This window comes from Cyprinodon tularosa, unplaced genomic scaffold (assembly GCF_016077235.1).
Source record: "Cyprinodon tularosa strain WSP-4 unplaced genomic scaffold, ASM1607723v1 ctg124, whole genome shotgun sequence".
NCBI lineage: Eukaryota > Metazoa > Chordata > Actinopteri > Cyprinodontiformes > Cyprinodontidae > Cyprinodon > Cyprinodon tularosa.
Window position 1 is genome coordinate 3,349,605 of NW_024038048.1, and position 20,396 is coordinate 3,370,000.

A 20,396-nucleotide genomic window follows, 5' to 3' on the forward strand; every position below is an offset into this window, starting at 1 on the left:
TGTGTTGTTGAACAAAATCTTCTGTGTGCAGTCCTAGTAAATAAGATAAAGCAACTCTCTGCATCTATACTGCAGAAGGTGGTAAGGACTTGTGAAAATTCACTGAAAGTGAAGACGCTGCCATTTTGTCTTTTTTTCAAAGAAGGTATTGGCAGTCCATGTGAGGTGAAGACGTTCTTGTTGAGCAACTTGTTAGTGAAGAAATTTTTTATTAAAGTAAATTTAGTTAATTAATACTGTGAAAGACAGTTACGGTTTCCTTTCACCAATCAACACACATCCTTGGTTAATTATGTCAATATACCATAGATGATTTATTAATTTGTCTTTTTTGATGATGTTTAATAGAACATAGAAAAAACAAGTTTTTGGTAAGAAAACGATGAAGAAACCTTAAAGAAACTTTAACAAGATAAAAAGGACATAAGTTAAGTAGTTTCAGTCATTTACAGACAGGTAATGCAAAGCAGCAGAACATTTGCAGGTAATTTCATAATCGAAAATGTCACCTTTTTGCATCAGTTATTTTATGCGAACAAAATGATTTATTTCAAACAGATTAATTCTGCCATTAAACTATTGACTGAAGAAGTATCTGTCTTGCAAACAAGGTCAGCACATTCTTTGAAAAATATATTTATTCTACATACAGCCTCAGTCAGTATCAGGCATTGGCAGAATCAGTCAACCTGAAATGATCCACATTAGTTTTATTTATGCTGAAAGTTATGGAGATTAAGTTAAGTTTTCTCATCATCTTAATATAAAAGAAAAAAAAAAAAGATAAAAATGATTAATGTGTAGGGGCATATGCTCCTGTCCCAAACTTTCATAGTAAAGATGCCATTTTGGTTGAAGCATTAACATGATTTATATGTTTGTCTCAGGCAACTGCCACTCATTTAACTCTAAATATGCATGTGTGTTTTCACTAGTTTTTATAAAACTTAATTAAATTTGAGGCTTTACTGAATAAAATATTGCTGGGACTCAGAACGTTGTTAACAGAAGTGATAATAAAAATAAGACATAGTTATGCACATTTTGTACAGTGCTTTTCTTGTAGAAATAATCAGTATTTCCAAAGATATAAACAAGCAGTTAAAGAGTCTTAATCAAACAATACATGAGATACAAGAAATCAGATTAAGAAAAGTATAACATGGGCAAATAAAATGTATGACGGTACCATAAAAAAATCTGGAAAAGTAGCTTTTCAGAATATTTATGGGTGTTTTAAAGTGTTGTTAATCTAAAGCAAACACAAATTGCAGAAATTACAAAATCATGGGAGTCTGGCTGCTGCAGAACAATTCATTGACTACCTCAATTTTTATATAAATTACGGAAAATTATGAGATAAAACAAAATCTACGGGCCATTATCAGCTGCTACATTTGACACATTTCTGCATCCCTATGTTTAACATTTCATCATTTATTTCTTAATGAGGGATGCTATTTACTTCTTTATCACTTGCTATTTTGCAGTCATTTATGGACAAATTAATTTAACCTCCCCAAAACACTGTACGGTAGTTTTTGTTCAGCCTATTATGTTATTGGAGAAATACTCTACTATTTTACTTTTTAATAACATACAGCCTGTTGGGCTGTTAACTACTGTAGCGCAAACTCTATGAACATTTTCTAAAGGTTAACCTAAATATATTCTTATATTTTAATGGAAGTTGTTTTTAATTTATTCCATATGTGTGCATGGTTTAGTGTTTGACCAGCTCAATTCACATTTCCATATGTTGCCCTAACACACAGCCAGTTGGGCGCGTGTATGCTGAACCATATATTATAGTCTGAAAGTTATTTGATTAAATGCAGGTGGGAATTGTAATACAAAGTTATTACTTACAAGCATAAAATTATGATTTGAGCTGGTAAACTTCAAATAGGCATTTTAGTCTCTTGCCATAATGAAGAATCAAAGAGATCAAACGTAGATGTTGCACTATTTAGAAAAAAATAAAAAGCAAAAGATCATGATTTTTTTCAGATACATTCTGTGTATGTAAAAATTTCAAATGTGGCTATTTTATTTGATAGGATCTGGTTGAGTTTAATTTCTTACTGGCTAAAAGAATAAAATGCCCTCTTTCTGATTTTTTACACTTATACTTAATTATTTTGATCACCACAGCTTCTCAGATTTTTGTTCTTCTCATCTCGTTTACTTTCACACTTTTCATATTTTGCAATGCTGTTTCTGCATTTTACACTTATTACAGCACTTTTTTCCAAGCCTAATTTTCAAAACCTCATACTGAGCCTCTATAATCTCACTTACAGTAGGTTTCCGCAACTTCCGCTTGTCTCTTTTTCCCCAATGTTTGTGCCACTGTTGTTAATCATACCTATTTTTGGAAGTATGCATGTGGGATTCTGCTAATGTCAGTAAAACATTTGCAAACAAATTAAACTTCTTAAGGAGCCACAGACAAAACAAAATTTAACCTGCAAAATCCCTCAGACTATTTAACAAAAGCAAACATTTCTTTTTAAATTTTAGCAATAATTCTCTGTGTTCTCGTAAGCAAAGCAAATAATGCACTTTCTTAACTGGCACAAGGCATTGACCAAAACTGTCCATCTGGATTTTAATGACAGCGTCTAATTTATTTATAGCTAGGCTAAATTATAACAGCAGAATCCTGAAAACACTGAAATTCACATGGCTGTCTGTTTTCTGCTGATGTCAACACTATGCTAATGGTGCATATAAATATTATGTGCACCTTTCCAAACAAGCCCATCACAGGGCAGTTTAGCTGGATGTGTCGAGGGGGGAGAATGCTGTTTGTGCCAAAACATGCTTGCATTTCACTGCTGCATGCAAATGTTGCTTTTTGTCGGACGGTTTGCTTGGTTATCTTTGACTGGAGTGAATTTGCTGACTTTAGGCACAGTTTAGCTGGTTTCAACCTTTTCAAATGCAGCTGCAGTTTTCAGACTGCTGACACTGAGGCAAATTGGCATTTCTCAGAGAGAGTGCGGGGAAGATAAAATTGGTGCATGAAATTTTAAGATGTTCTTAGTAAGTATTAAGCCTTGGAAAAAAAAACAACACACAAAAAACTAAATTTTGTACATACAGAGTCCTGCAGACACCTATACACCTTCAGCTTCTTCACATTTTGTCACATTACAACAAAAATAGCAAATACCATAGAAGGTTATAGACTTAAACTGAGATGCCGGGCAAGAAATGTGTTCATTTGAGAAGCAGCGGGCTTAAGGAATCGCTGGAGGAGCTGCAGAGATCCACTGCTAAGGTTGGGGAAATCTGTCATAGTAGTTCTAATGTGGGACAAGTCTCATCAATTTATTTAACTTCAGTTAATTTCAGTTTATTTCCTTAGCTCCATTTAAAAACACATTTCATCTCAAGGCAGAAAACCTAGCTGGTTGCATTGAGTCATTAACCTCACAGGATATCTTCCTGGATGAGCATGTAGCGACTCTAGATCCTGCTTTGCTTTGTTGTTACTGTGTACCACTCCCATACACCAATCATGCACACAGCAACAGTGGAAGGGAAAAACTCCCTTTTAACGGAAAGACACCTCCAGCAGAACCTGGCTCAGACATAACGATAACTATAAAGACACTTATAATGATAAGAAGAGAATAGGATTGAACAGAGCAAAATAGAATGAGTAGGTGAAAAAAGAAAAAATAATGTGGGGGTATTAATAAAAATCATATTTAGTTAAAAATAAGAAATGAGAAAAATTTAAATAAGAATTAATTTAATTATCTAGCTTCTACCCACAACATGTCTTCTTGTCTAGGAGAAACATCTGTTTGCACTGACTCACTGACTTTACAGAATTCATTCCTCCTGGATGAGCATTTATCAACAGTCAACATTGTGTTGCTGGCTTCGCAGCAATCCTTCACTAAGTGGAGAGAAAAAACAACAAAACTCCCCTTTTAACAGGTGGGAACCTCAAGCACAACCAGACTCAGGGTGAATGGCGCAGTAAACATGAAAAATATTCCCAGTCCAGGTTAATACCTGTGCAGATATATCATCAAGATGAGGATAGTATAGAACATTGGTTCCTTCCTTCCCATAGCATTCCAAATGTAGTTTAAAATGGCCATTTGTGTTTTTATCTGCACAGAGTATCTTTTGACCTATGTTTTAGATACACCTTACATACCTTTTCCTTACACTTTACAATTACCTGCTAAATTTTGTTGGTTTGTCCCTCTAAAACTGCATAAAAATGGATTCAAATATGTGATTCTAATATGAAAGGTTTAAATTTTAAAGTTAAAAGGTGGAATTAAACTGAAAATCATAGTAATCATGAGACTAGAGCCTTATATTAAGGAGAAAAAATGTGGATCATTAATTCAGGCATCACTGGTTTCTTTAACCCCTGCCTTCAAATGCATGAACTGTGTTAAACATAAACACTTTGAAATATTTAAAGAGCATACTGTATTTATGTATCCATCAGCACACAGGCTGGTAAGCATACTGATCAGTTACACATAACACGACCAGCTTTGTGATCAATACCTCTTTAAGGATTCTCGTTAAATTTAACAGCACTGATCAAATTCTTCTTTCCGAGAACATAACCGTGTTAAAAGTACAGCATTAGGCTGTTTATCACTAACAGCCAGCCATAAATCTGCCTCCTCCCCTGAGGATCCTAAATAGCAGCAGCTGGCTATATTAGTGCTCAAATGCGTCTTGTCTACAGCCAAGGGACCAGCTCTGACTATGTTCTAAACAAGGCAAGTTAATCAAATAAAAACTCTGTGTGTAACACAGAGTCGCATATACTATCTAGAGCTGTCCTCAGAGACAAAGAAAAATGCATTTAATGCGCTTTGGCTCTATGAGAAAATGTATATCTTCCAGATGCTCTCAGCAATAGAAAGACGAGTACAGCACAGGAAATGAAGGAGAGAACAAAGGAGCCAGGTTAAACAAACATGTCTACAGGACACCTGAGAGGAAAGGAGGTGGACAGACAACCAACAGGGAAAAGGGGCCAAGCAAGTACTTCTAGCGAGATGGATGAAAACCTTTTGCAAAAAGAAGATACCAAGAATTCTTATACAATAAAGGAAACACAAAACATAGGGGTTTTGAACTATGTATGCAGAAAAACCCAGACTAAAACGAACCAAAACAGTCTCACTCCAAACTCAAATATTATTACAGCACTTTTTTCATACAGGTGCTGGTCATAAAATTAGAATATCATGAAAAAGTAGATTGATTTCAGTAATTCCATTTAAAAAGTGAAACTTGTATATTATGTTCATACATTACATACAAACTCATATATTTCAGATGTTTATTTTGTTTAATTTTGATGATTACAAATGACAACAAATGAAAATCTCAAATTCATCATATCAGAAAATTAGAATATTGTGAAAAGGTTCAAAATTGATGGCCCCTGGTGCCACACTCTAATCAGCTAATTAACTCAAACCACCTGCAAAAGCCTTTAAATGGTCTTTCAGTCTAGTTCTATAGGCTACACAATCATGGGGAAGACTGCTGACTTGACAGTTGTCCAAAAGACGACCATCGACACCTTGCACAAGGAGGGCAAGACACAAAAGGTCATCGCTAAAGAGGCTGGCTGTTCACAGAGCTCAGTGTCCAAGCACATTAATAGAGAGGCGAAGGGAAGGAAAAGATGTGGTCGAAAAAAGTGTACAAGCAAGAGAGATAACCGCACCCTGGAGAGGATTGTGAAACAAAACCCATTCAAAAATGTGGGGGAGATTCACAAAGAGTGGACTGCAGCTGGAGTGAGTGCTTCAAGAACCACCACACACAGACGTATGAAAGACATGGGTTTCTGCTGTCGCATTCCTTGTGTCAAGCCACTCTTGAACCACAGACAGCGTCAGAAGCGTCTAAAGAGAAACAGGACTGGACTGCTGGTGAGTGGTCCAAAGTCATGTTCTCTGATGAAAGTAAATTTTGCATTTCCTTTGGAAATCAAGGTCCCAGAGTCTGGAGGAAAAGAAGAGAGGCACTTCATCCACGTTGCTTGAAGTCCAGTGTAAAGTTTCCACAGTCAGTGATGGTTTGGGGTGCCATGTCATCTGCTGGTGTTGGTCCATTGTGTTTTCTGAGGTCCAGGGTCAACGCAGCCACATACCAGGAAGTTTTAGAGCACTTCATGCTTCCTGCAGCTGACCAACTTTTTGGAGATGCAGATTTCATTTTCCAACAGGACTTGGCACCTGCACACAGTGCCAAAGCTACCAGTACCTGGTTGAAGGACCATGGTATCCCTGTTCTTAATTGGCCAGCAAACTCTCCTGACCTTAACCCCATAGAAAATCTATGGGGTATTGTGAAGAAGAAGATGCAATACACCAGACCCAACAATTCAGAAGAGCTAAAAGCCACTATTAGAGCAACCTGGGCTATCATAACACCTGAGCAGTGCCACAGACTGATCGACTCCATGCCACGCCGCATTGCTGCAGTAATACAGGCCAAAGGAGGCCCAACTAAATACTGAGTGCTGTACATGCTCATACTTTTCATGTTCATACTTTTCAGTTGGCCAACATTTCTATAAATCCTTTGTTTTTATTGGTCTTCAGTAATATTCTAATTTTCTGATATGATGAATTTGAGATTTTCATTTGTTGTCATTTGTAATCATCAAAATTAAACAAAATAAACATCTGAAATATATGAGTTTGTATGTAATGTATGAATATAATATACAAGTTTCACTTTTTAAATGGAATTACTGAAATCAATCTACTTTTTCATGATATTCTAATTTTATGACCAGCACCTGTAGCCTAATATTCATAACCTCATACTGAGCCCCCATAATCTCAAATATTCACCCTCGAACAAGTCCTTTGTGCTTCAGATACTGATGCGATGGGGGTACCCCTCTAATCATTGAGGCAGAGGGCACCTTACAGGCTGTGAGGGGGTTTGACCAAGCGTAGGTATTTGACAAGTTGGGAGTGATGATGTGTTGAACAAACAGGTAGAAGGAACCTCTCTCTGCTTCTGCTTTAGCTTCTGCCATACAGTTGCTTTATTGAAGCATACATATCAACCAGTTCTCTGTTTTTTAATGAGTGTCTGGGTGTGAAATTAAGTTCATTTTATGAAACATCTGGTCCACTTGTACACAAAGTAAGTGTATCATTTATATTTTGCCCATCTTAGCCATGCAGGATGTATCTTGGGATCAACTGTAATGCATTTGTTTCAATCCACAGTCAGGGAGGCATCTGTAGCCCACAAATCCCGTTTTTTTTTTTTTCTACATACATATTGCGTGTGATATTGGAAGAACTAAAGCCTAAGACATTTGCCTTCTAGAAGTTGGTCATATGCAAAATTCTGCCTAATTTTTCACATTTACATACCAAAAACCAGAATTTTTGCTGAATTTACCACCTTCTTAAACTAAAAATTGAAATGTGTGTGTGTGTGTGTGTTTTTTTTTTACAGTTATTATGGTAGGATTGTGATGGTTCACATTTATGGGAAAACATGAAGCAACAAGTTCACTGTTAATCACAAAACAGGCTTATATTGGAGGCTACTGCACTTTAGTTTAGTACGACAGCTATCCAGGAGTTAATCAGTTCTGTTGACTTGCACTAGAGCAATCTGTAGTTCGAGCACTGATGTTTTTTAGTCCAACGGAGGTCCGTTCTCCTAAGCATAAACCAAGTCAGTTGGAAATCAGACCCATCTGTCGTCCTCCTGGTTCCATTTTTCAGTACAAATTCTATGGGTGCTCTATACAATAGCTGTAATATATAAGCACTACTAAAATTATTTAGAAAACGAGGTAAGTCTCCCATTAGGACGGCCACTTTAAGCATTCAGCACACCAGAGAATAAAGGCGCGAATACAATAAAGAAAACTAAACAAAATTGATTGATTCATTGTGCGGGTTTTGGCCCTTTTTGGGCCGATTCTCCAGTTGTGCAAGAATTTTGTCAGTCTCAACGTGTGTCCTGCGTCATGCAGTATACAGCAGGTAATGAGGGGCAATTAGCCGCTCACAACCACCTTCCGATCAGGAAACTTTCGGTGCACTTCATAAACATACATTGTGAGCTGAAAACTTTTAAATCCTGCAGTTTATTATCATTGTACAGTGTATGCCCACCTTAAATCTTCATTAGTTTCGATGCAGTGTATACATAAGTTAGCATGAGACAAACTGACATTATTATCATGTAACAGCTGGGCCATGTTCAAAGCATACAGTATATACACATTTAATAGCAGTGAAGCACATGTGCACTGGTGTCTTGTTAGCTCTAATACTTTTTTCCTCCTGCCTGGTCAGAGGAACTGAGTTACACAGGGTTGATGTTAATTTCTGTCCTTTTTTAATGGAGCCAGGAAAATATACAAAGACTAAGGTGCATATGTCTTGTAAAGTTTCTAAAGCCTAAACATATTTAAATGAATAAACTATACTATACTATATATATAGATGTGGACCTGGAAATGTTCCCAACCATTGCAAAAAACTGAACAACTGAACACTGCCCATAGGGATTTTAATTCTTTAACGGATGTTCTGCAGCATTAAACTGAAACTTTAAGGAAAGCCATTCCATTTTAAGACTTGTAGCTAAATCGTGGATCATTACATTTGTGATCACCTCCCAAATTTTTGTATCTCCTTAAGCTTTTCTGCAGGTATTGCACCCCCTAAAATATTTTTTCTATGTTCTTTTCCTGTAGAATGTATTTGCTCTACTTTTATTTCACATCTAGTCACTTCTTTTAAACCTTGGTACCTAAGTATGGTACCTTTGTGGTTTAAAAAACATCAAATTCATTCAATCTAACCAGTTTCATAGCAAATCTAAGAAGGCTAAATATAACAATAAAGCTAAATGAAGAAGTTATAAAGCAGCTGTGTTCAGCCTCCAGCCATAAAAAGCAATCTCGCTCAGCTGTTATTTATGCTTATTTCAACACACTGCGGCTATGAAGTCATTAGAATGGATATTAAAAGTGTTGTGAAAGCAGCAGAAAAGATTTCTGAAGCTGTGTTGTGATAAAAGGTACAAATTCCACACACTTACCCCCCTGATCAGTGCTGACGGTGATGATGGCCACCTGCCGAGGGAAGGAGCTCATCTCTGACACACCGTTTAGTGACTCAATTTCAAATGTGTAGTTTGCGTGTGATGAGAAGTCTGTGACAGTCACACTGGCATTGGTCAGGCCCAAAGGCCGCGGGACGAAACGGAGATCGTCCTCACAGAGTTGGCACTGGTTGGGTGCAGGGCCGCAGCGTTTGCATTGGACATTATACGTTAGATCCCGGCGACCTCCGGTGTCGCTCGGGGGTGACCATTCCAGCATTAGGCAGGTGTCGTTCATGTTGAACAATAAGTTGCGCGGAGGAGATGGAGGGCCTGTGGGTAAAAACACCAAGATATAATTCATTATTTAATAAAACATGAAATTTCATCTATGCTAATACCTGTGGTGGAACATTTTGGTTTCATGCTTGAATTTAAGATATACATAATATCTAATGTAGGAAGCTTCCACCAAGTAATGCACCATCTAATCCCATTTTGAACATACAATATATTACGTTGTGCAAAACATAGTTGTTTACACCGTAGGTTCTGACAAAAGTAATAGTAAATAAACATTATATGAAAATTAACAAAGTACCACATTGTTTTTAAACCATTCTTTGACAGAATTATATATAAAAAAAAAAAAATAAAAAAAACTTTTCAGTTCTGGACAGAAATCATGGTATCCATATAGATCATATTTTGTTGCGCAACCTTTCGAGTCACTCACTACAATAAATGCTTCCTGTAACTACCAAATAGACTTCTGGTCCTCTTAGCAGGTATTTTGGCCCACTCCTCCTGAAAAAACTGCTCCAGTTTAAAATTGACCTTTTCCAGACAACATGTCTCAAAAGGATTGAGGTCAGGACTCATAGAGGGCCGCTTCAGAACGCTACAATGTTTTTCCTCTTAGCTATTTCTGGGTGTTTTAAGTGGTGTGTTTTGGGTCATTATCTTGTTGCAACACCCATGAAGACTAAGACTAAGGTTCTGACACTGCGCAGCAAAGTTTTTGCTTAAATCCCCTGATAGTCTTGATATTTCATTGTAACCTGCAGAGATTCAAGACACCATTTAACAAATTAAGCAAAGCATCCTCAGAACATAACAGATCCTCCTCCATGTTTCACAGTAGGGACAGTGTTCTTTTCTTGATATGCTTCATTTTTCCATTTGTGAACATAGGGCTGATATGTCTTAACAAACAGTTGTCTCATTGTCTATAGGATATTCTCCAAAAAGCTCTGTAGCTTGTTAACTTGTGGTTTGGCTAATTCCACTCTGGCTTTGTAATTATTTGTTTTTAACAGTGTTATCTTCCTCGGTCATCTCCCATTAGATCCACCTTTGCTTAAATGATAGATGGAGCGATCTGAAGTTTCCTTTGCTTTCCCTGGTCCATGTTGAGTGTGGTAAACACCAAGTCACAGAAAAAAAGCACAGCAACTACATGTAGCCCTATACATAGGCCCACTAACTGATTATAAGATTGTAGACACAGATGATGCTAAATAGTAGACACACCTTGATATATAACATGTTCGTTTGGTCACATTATTTTCAGTCTTGTCTTGGGGTACAATCATTTTTGTCCAGGCCTGTTTCATAAGTTTATCTTTTAAAATCCTTCTATTGAAGCTTAGTTGAAATGTAATGTCTGAGCATTGTGGGATTTTCTTCATAAACCGAGGGGTACCAATAATTTTCCATGTGTATTTGTACAAGTGTTTCATATGAAACCAAGATGGACCTATTAGCACTTGCATAGTTTATTTTTTATTTTCTAGCATAAGCTGTAAAAGATTTTAAACAAATGAAAACTTTCTTGTCTACAGTTTCCCTAGTTTAAAGTCTGTTGCCAGACCTCTCTCCTGCAACAATGTTCCGCTGGGTAATTTACAAACAACAGCACTGTTAGAGTATTTGCATTATGTCAGAGCTTATACAGCGTCTGCCTTATCTGCCTAACTGCATACCTCTCTTCGGCCTGGAAAATTTTGTTTTGTTTTATTGCGATACTGAGGGGAAAAATACTCACTCTAAGATGAAATAGTAAATGTAATAAAATATCATGTTCCATCTGATCTACTCTAAAGCTCTCTGGTGTTATTCAAAACATTTTAATCTTTATCCTATATCCTTCCTCCTCTATCCTCTTATCCTTCTATATGCTCTCAAGAGATCTCACCACCTAATAAAGAGCCTCACATAATATATATTCTTGCTAGGTATATGTCGTAAAAAAATTAACATATAATAAAAAATTTTCTTAGTGTTACCTGAAAGATCTAATAGATATAAACATTTGATTTGTTATCACAGAGGTCACAAATTAAAAATGCTTTGGCTGACAAGCATATCTAAATTATTAAAAGAAATTATACTAGTGGACAAATGGAAGAGCAAAAAGTGGTGTTGAGTCCAAAACCTCACACATAGAAGAGGAAAACACTTGAAAGTCAGATTAACAGAAAACAGCAAAAGGAAATCCAACAGAGCAGAGTATTGACCTAAGATCATTATTAACTTTTAACTGATCTTTAATTGTATATTCATTTTTAATTAAATAGCTCTGGGATAACCTCCTTTATTGGTGCTGAGATATTGTTTGATATGGCTGACTGTGTTATCTTTGTTATGTTTTTCCTCTTTTTCTGACAAACTGCTTGCAAAAAATTGCCAGAGGATCACATGATTGTTTGTATTTTCTGCAGAAATGGGATTGCCAAATAGAAAGGTTGTCATGTCTGCTTTTGAGCATCCAAAGTAGAAAACTCCAGGAGAACATCCACTGAAGCATTACGTCAAAGTAAGCTACAATGTGTCATACCTTAATAAGCCTTTCAAAAATATAAACAAGGCAGTTAAGAGAACCACTGACTGATAGTATTGTTTGACAGGGGTGAGATTTTAGTGGCCATAAACTGCCAGTTCACAACTTTTATTTCTAGATAGCTTTTACTTAACAGGCAAACAGATGAGAAACTTTATATCTTTTAGGGTTTTATTGAGGCTATTTCAGCAAGATTAGTTTTCATGTTTCAATTACGAGTCTTTTTTTGTATTTTATAGAATTGACCAACAGACCCTCTAAAGACCAAATAACTGTTACTTAAGATCCCTGTAACAGATAACCAAAAAGCCTTATTTACTAGAAGTAAAACATGATGGAAACCAAATAAAATGCTTTGCACAGAGCTGAATGCACATAAGGCAATACAGGTTTATTTGAATAGAACAGTTCAGTACAAGGACAATTCTAAGTACTTTACAGGAATCAAACAATAAAAATTAAGGAAAATTGATGCAGAATAAATAAACTAGTCTTTTTTATACTGTGGCGCCATGTTGGTTTGTGATGTCATGAGCAGGACATAACCGATTCATTCCCCCCCAATTAATGTGGGGAAACCCTGGGTAGATTAAATTCATTTTAGGGCAACATAGAGACAAGAATAAGATTTATTTATTAGATTTATATTTGATACTTATTGGGCTGCTTACTACTGATTGATTGATTGAGTGACTTTATTGATCTCACAGTTGAGAAATGTATATGTTACATCAGCTCAAATAGTCAAGGAGGAAGAATATGATTAAGGAAGAAAAAGGTGCATGGGCTATATGCACTATAAACAGTCGGTCCACATATGACAGCTTTTTTTTTAAATAGTAGGATCGTCCTTTTTTGTAGTGGTACATCCTCCTTATCTTTTTAAGCGGAAGCTAAAAACCACATTGCTCCATTTAGATTGCACAACATGTAAACAACTTAATCACTGCAGAACAGGAGAAGAAGAATGGAAAGAAAAATAAAAACAAGCAGGCAAAGATAAGAGCAGTATAAATGTATCATATAATTAGATTTTCAAATATAACTGTTATTGTTAGAGTAAAAAAAGGTATCTTATTTCATTTAAATTTTTTTTTTCAGGTCAGAAATGGGTATTTAACTTCTTTAGTGTAAAGAATAGCAAGAAACAGAAGCAGGTTGATAAGAACTCATCTTTCCATTATTGCTTGCAGACAAGTTCTTTTGAGATGTCAAAAAAAGAGAGAGTGTTGGCCTAGTGGTTAGAGCAGTTCGCTTGTGCTCTGAGAAGGTTGCAAGTACCTGGTTTGATCCCAACAGCCTCTACTCTGTGTTCCTGAGCAAAACCCTTAACCCCACGCTGCTCCCCGGGCGCCAATTTCCCCATTGTGGGACAATAAAGGGACTTACATTACAAGTGTTTTTTCACTCTTTTACTACATTTCCACTGATTATGTAATGTACTGCCCCGTGTTTTCGTAAAATAACGTACACACATCACTTCTTCAAGCTTGTGTGCAAACAGTCGACTCTTACGTACAAGTCACCGTAACAACGATAACTGATCTTTTAAAATAAAAGCCTCTGTTGAATTCATACATAGGCCCTTCTTGCTCCAAGGTTGTATTAGAGCTAACCAAGAAATTCCCTTGTTATCTGTGAGCAGACATATTTTGCCCTAAATACTGAAACTTTTTGAAAACAACTCTATGAAGGTGCCTTCTAAAAATTTAATACCATATCTATAAAGGTTCCATTACATTTCACATTTATTTTTCACAATTCTTTCTAGTGCAGTAAAGAGTCCAAGGTTATTTTATAGAACCTCCCTTACAATCGCCTTTGTTGTTGGCGTTTTTGTGCTCCCTAGATATAAGTGTTTGTGTGTCAGGGCAAGCATTGTGCTCTAGCAGGCAGCCAGCTGTCAACAGGGTGGAGTTAAAAGGCCTAAGGGATTTGAACACTCCCGTCCTGCCAAGCTTACTGTCTGCCAGGACAATGGGATGTTTCCCTCTTCTTCACACCCCTCCCTAACGTTCTCTCTCTACCATTGCTAAAAATCTCAGCAGACAGGAGAGCTCCTCCTACTGATCTACCACTCCTGTCAGTGCGTCCATTCTCTCTCTTTATCTCTCCCTTCCTCCCTTGGCCATTATCTCACCTGCTCTATTCTCTCCATCAGGGAGAATCCACCCACCTACCCTCCTGCAGAGCAATCCCACTGCCATCAATCAGCTCCTATTCTCCTCTTAGGGGAAGATAGGTATCAGCGCCCTCCTTCCTTCCCCTCTTCACACTGTCTACTCCATCCACTCCTTACGTATTTCCCTTGCCTTTATCTCTCCTTGTGACATCTTCGCTTTCTTCCGCTCCGCTGTTGTCTTCCTCTTACTTTTCAATCTCCATTTTCTTCTGTCTTTTGACTTCACAGTTAAGCAAATTGTCTATGCATTAAATTACATTATGCAAGTAAGCAAGGCTTCACTTGTTAAAAAAAAGTAGATATGAAATACGAATACAGCCTAAACGCTTGATTTTTGTGGTTGTCAGATCCCTCAAAAGGCTTTTCATGCTGTGTTTGTACTGTACCGCAAGCGAAGAGCAGCCCTGAAGATTTGGAGTTTTCCTAAGGATGAATAGTTGTTGACAAACCATAAACAAGATCCTTAGTTACTTTACACTGTAGGTTAGGTTCAAGTTATTTTAAGTGAGCATAATCCTATGCAACTCTCCAGAACTGTCAGAGGAACATAGAGAAAACAACTAAGGAAAGAACATAAATAACTCACCACACTTGACTTAGTGTGAGTTTAAATGTGTAGATGCAGATGTTCACATATAGTATGATGATAACGGATCACTGTGAGCTTCATTAATTTCATTTACATACAGATTAACAGCATGATCCAGATCATTTACAGAACTACAGAGTCAATTCAGTCCAGTCACACTAAGTGGACCTTTACTGTTATCCAAAGTTCTTTGCCCTTTTTGTTTTCTCTTCAGTGCAGCGACGTTTGGCAGGCTATTCTGTTTAGCTGTGACACCGTCCTGGAGGGGTCATTGGCTGAGCTTTTGCTGCCAAGAACATCATGTTCTTTCTCTATAGATAATACACTTGGCTTTTTCTCTCAGTGTTTAAATCTCTGTCTCTCTCTTACACATATTGGATGAGTCTTTTCAGCAACTAACTCAATGTGCTCTTTTTTCATATAGACTTAACAGATCTGCTTAGCTGTTTCTCTTCTAGCGATGAAGCCACTAAATAAGCTACTAATGCCAATAACCTCTTACCCTTGATTCATAACTTCTATGCTCTTGTTGTCTCTATGCTCTGTCTTCTCAAAGCCCCATTTCAGAATCAGAATAAGATTTATTGCCAAGTAGGTTTGCACTTACAAGGAATTTAACTTGGTGTTGATGGTGCAGACAAATTTTATATAATACAGAATCTATAGCTATATACAATATAAAACATACAATATACTATATAAAATAAATAGTATATAGCTCTATACTATATACACAGTAGACAGTGTGATAATGTAATGCAGAAAGTCTGGAGAAGCTACGTTGGTGTAGCTTCTAGGTCCCTGACGAATGAGGGACAGAGCCAGTGTCACAGGGGTCACTGGGCCTCGTTGATAAGGCTGCTAGCGGATGGAAAGAAACTGTTCTTGTGGCATGAGGTTTTGGTCCTGATGGACTGCAGCCTTCTGCCAGGGGGAAATGACTGAAATAGTTTGTAGCTGGTATGTGAAGGATCAGCCACAATCTTCCCTGCACGCCTCAGAGTCCTGGAGGTGTACAGACCCTGGAGAGATTTGGAAGATTGCAGCCAATCACCTTCCATGCAGACTGGATGACACGCTGCAGCCTAAACTTGTGCTTGGCAGTTGCACCAGCACACCAGATGATGATGGAGCAGGTGAGGATAGAGGAGATGGTGGAGGAGTAGAAGTGCACCATCATCGTCCTTGTCAGGTTAATTTTGTTCAGCTGCAACAGGAAGTAGGATGTGCAAAGCACTAGTTTGATATACCCAATGTTATGTCTTTTGCGCACAAATCTATTTTTTGTGGTATACATGTAATTAACAGGATATATGTCAAAGCAATCTCAGAAGACAACAACAGCAGAAGAAGCAGTGGATCTGGTCTCCAGGAGGGAGTGATTTTTCTGATGTCAGAGAGTGGTAGCAATATCCACTCAGCTGAACCTGTTCAAGGAGAGTCCTTTCTCCATAATGCAGACTGTTGTGCTGGTTTAGACAGCTAAATGTTTATCTGCTATGTCTCTCTTAAAAAAAAAAAAAAAAAAAAAAAATTCAAATCATATTGTGCAAATAATATGCACATGCACTTTCAAGAATTTGGTATCAAATTAGTTTATTTGAAAAATCTATCTTTTATGCATTAGACAGTTCACATACCAACTTTAATAAACGTTAATGGTTGTGGTTGGTTAAGGACTTCTAATTCATTTTCTATCTTACCTGTATTCTTTTTAAGAGTTTTAGTTGCACTTTAGGATGTTTGACTGCATTCAGCTGCAAAACATTTTTTTTTACCTTTTCGGTTTTCTTCTGTTGTTGAAGACATGATTACTGTGTGTATAATTGTGCTTGCATGCTATTAATTCTGAGCAGGAAAGTGCACGCAGCAGGGCAATTGTGTCATTGTTGGCAAGTGCACTCTGAAGCCCTGATAAATGTGTCTTTTATAAACCTAGATTTAGGTGCTAGGTGTTGGATGGACACAACTAACCCCTTCTCTTTTGTCTATATCTCCAAAAAACAAGTTTGTTTTTAACCTATGCTTAGTGCATTGTTTTTTGAAGGAAAAACTGAATAATGAACTATTTTAAACGTAAGAAAATAAATACCTGGCTTTTTTTTTTATGCATCAGGTCAACGGCGAAATCTAAACCTGAGTGGCAACCAGCCACAACATGTAGGAGGGAGGATTCCAGCAGTTATTTAGAAGGTGAACCTGAACAGTCTACCTCTGCTGAAAGAAGGGCAGCAGCAGAAGAAGCGGCAGAAGAAAAGCCAAATGTTAAATGTGAAATACTTGTTCTCACCAGTTAAGAAAGCGGAATTTGAATATTATATAAATTCATTAAGTTTTTTTTTTTTTTTTTACTTTAATATTGAAGGTTTACAGATACTGAAAGCCAAAAATTGAGTATATGAGACAATTTAAATACCTCATCAAATTAGAAACGGCACGTTTCCTCAGAGTATCTTAATTTCTATGCACATAATAACCGACTGGAGCTTCTTTTACAAGAATTATTGCATTAATGCAGCATGGCTAAGAGGCAATCCATCTGTGGCTCCACTGAGGTGTAATGGAAGCCCAGGTTACTTTTAATACCCTGACTTGTCTGTCTAATCTTTGTCTTGAAAAAAGACAAGATGTTGATCACATTCACTCATATTTTGTGGGAACAAAGCACTTTAACTCAGAGTTGGACATATGTCCAAAATAGAGCATATATAAATTGTAAACTCTTTACTTATGATAGGAGGTGGCAAGTTTAGAAAAGTAGAAAATTAAATGGCAGTTTCTTTATTTGTTGGAGCAGTAAGTATAGATTTATCGTAACTCAGAGGCCTTTCTACCCTCACATGGCTATTCTCTCATGTTAGAGCAGTGAGCTGTTCATGCAGCTTCGAGTCAAAGACAATATGTTTTGAAGAAATCAGATTCAATTTTTAATCTGTTCCAATGAGAACTGGTTGCAAGATGTGTGTTTTGGCCTTAACACTATGATCATTGAAACAGCTTTGAGTAGCTTTGCCAAAACAGAAAAAAATACTATTTTATACTCACTGAAGTCTAACTCTAAATGTTTCTGCAATTTGTTCATCATGTCTGGGGGGAAAATACTCTAATCTGATAACTCTCCTTACATTGTTCAACCTACTACAGCACAGATTTACAACTTTGAGCAATACAACCTGAACCTGTGCTTAAATCCAACAGATTAGTGTAATATGAAGTAGATTAATCTAGAATAAACAGAGATCTCTTTAAGCACACAGGGAAATTCAGAAAAAAAAGTCTAATTCCATGTGCGGATCACTGCCAAATAGAAAATTCAAACATTGCCTGGATCTTTCAACATAAATAATCCCATCCCTGTCATTTAATGTTTCCCAAGAACTTCCTGTTTGTAAAAATAATAACAATTATTATGCCTAACCTCATCCCTTGAGGCAGATGCATCTCTAGCCACTTAGTGATTTAAATTTTTTTAGCAAACAACACAACTTAAAAGTACTGTAAACTAAAAGCGTCTCCATAGCATTAGTGCTTTGTCTTGCCATAAGAGACAAATACACTCTTCCACCCCAGAGAGCTTTCAGACGTGGACTCAGTCTATCTCGGTGACAGCTAAATGGCTTTTTAATTAAAGGAGAATTAGTCCGGTTAAACTGTAATTTAATGCAAATATGAAGTCGTAATGACAGTCAGTGAATCATCGATGAAGACAAGGCAGCTGAACAAAAGCCGTGTAATTCATCCAGAGACTCTCTAATGTTCAGCTTCACACCAGATAAGTCCAAAAGACGACGCTGGATTTATGGCTCTGGCTAATTCTGGAGAAATGCACCAACTCCTCAGACACAGTAATAAACCTTCCCAGATTGTCAGACACACAAAAGCATTAAAATATTTAATATGAGTTTATACTGAAATAATTAAAGCTTAATCAGTCAGCAATACAAAATTACATTTTCTATCTCTGTAATAGGACCGACAATGGCTTCAGAGAATCCTGATTCTACATTGTAAATCTTCTGGGATGATTTCTCTCTTCATTTACCTCGCTGTAAACCTATCAAAGATTTCCCAGGTTGTTTATCTTGCTGATATGCACATACAGAAAGGAAGCTTGTTCAAGCAAATGTCAAGCTTCCTTTTTAGGGGGTGGACTTACGTGTGCAGGCCATTGTTGGGGGATCTTTCTCAGCTCTGAAGAATCCTTTTTCACAGCGGCAGATAGAAGCACCTTCTCCGTAGCTCAAACTGTGTGGAGGACACTTTGAACACTTGATGTTTCCTGCATATGCCTTGTAGAACCCTGGACGGCATGCTGAGAGGAACAAAGAGACAATAAGATAAGTTGTGAGCCTGTTGGCACACTATGTGAGTGATGTTTAGTAAAATCATCTACAACTGAACAACACTGGTGAAAAGTATTTACCCTGATTTATCCTTTTGTTTTTCTTTTTTATACTTTATTATGTCATAAATACAAACTTCAATATATATTTAATAAGATGAGATGGAGAAATACAAAAGTAGATTTGAGAATCAGAAAGAAAAATCTACAAGGTTTTCATGCTTTACAATCTGAAACAAATGTTGTTCTTATGCATTTAATCCCTTTTACTCTAACATCCCTTCATCAAAATTCTGTGACCAATCACCATTAAAAGTGATGTAATTAGTAAAATAGGCAAATTTCCCACAAATGAGGTGGATATTAAGAGGTTAATCAAACACAAATTTTCCAATTTTGCATACACAAATGGAAAAGCAAAAAAACTTAGGAACTGTAAGCCCAAATTACATGTGTGATACAATATTTGAAAGCTAACACCTTCTAGATTCTAAATATATATATGAAAATTGCATCAAGCCCAAGCTGCATCAGTTCAAACATGACTCAAAGTTGTTTTTTTATTCTCGAAAATAATAAGTGTTTTTAGAACAGCAGTTATAAAGACATGCTTGCTTGTTGTGGCTGCTTTGTCTTGGTACATTTAGACATGCTGCTATAATTGTGCTTTGGAGCTCACTATGTCCATAAAATTAACTAGGTGGTTAAATTGTGGAGAATCAAAGCTTTCCAACGATGCCTAACATGTCTATATTTTACCAGTGTAATTTTCATGCATTCTGAGTTAAATGTTTTAAAATGGGTCACCGGCAACCCGGTGAGTTTTGAGAGGTTAAATGTTAGAATACAGCTGGCCTGTATGGATGTGTGGCAATAAGAAACCTAACATTAAAACAAGTTTGACATTTTTCCAGAACTCTTGCAGAAGATACAGCAATCATATGGAGAAAGTGCTCTAATCAGTGAAGCCAGGGTGCATCTGAAATGCATGGTGGTCAATTTCCCGGAATGGGGGCGGAAATTGCAGCGGACACCATGTTTATCATAATAATAATTAATAATTGAACTTTATTGATCTCACATTGAAGAAATTCAACTCTGCATTTAACCCATCCCCCCAGGGGTGGGCTGCCATTGTGAGGCGCCCGGGGAGCATTGTGGGGGTTAAGGGTCTTGCTCAGGGACCCAGAGTGGAGGCTTTGGGTATCAAACTGGGTACTCGCAATCTTCTCAGTGCACAAGTGCACTGCTCTAACCATTAGCTCAATACTCCCCTTGTTAACACAGCATAACACATTAGACTGAGAGCATCTCTCTGAGAAGAGAAGAAACATTTTAACAGGGA

At 37.0% G+C, this 20,396-nt stretch overlaps 1 protein-coding gene across 1 annotated transcript in view; it reads right to left on the minus strand.

Moving 5' to 3' along the window:
* The window catches only part of LOC119777498 (ephrin type-A receptor 6-like), a 262,220-nt gene that overhangs the window by 106,832 nt on the left and 134,992 nt on the right, over positions 1 to 20,396 (minus strand). Inside the window, exons 4-5 of the mRNA XM_038276401.1 lie at positions 18,866 to 19,021; positions 9,094 to 9,429 (exon numbers count right to left, since the gene is read on the minus strand). Coding sequence (XP_038132329.1) covers positions 9,094 to 9,429; positions 18,866 to 19,021 — 492 coding nt within the window. The remainder of the gene's footprint in view (positions 1 to 9,093; positions 9,430 to 18,865; positions 19,022 to 20,396) is intronic.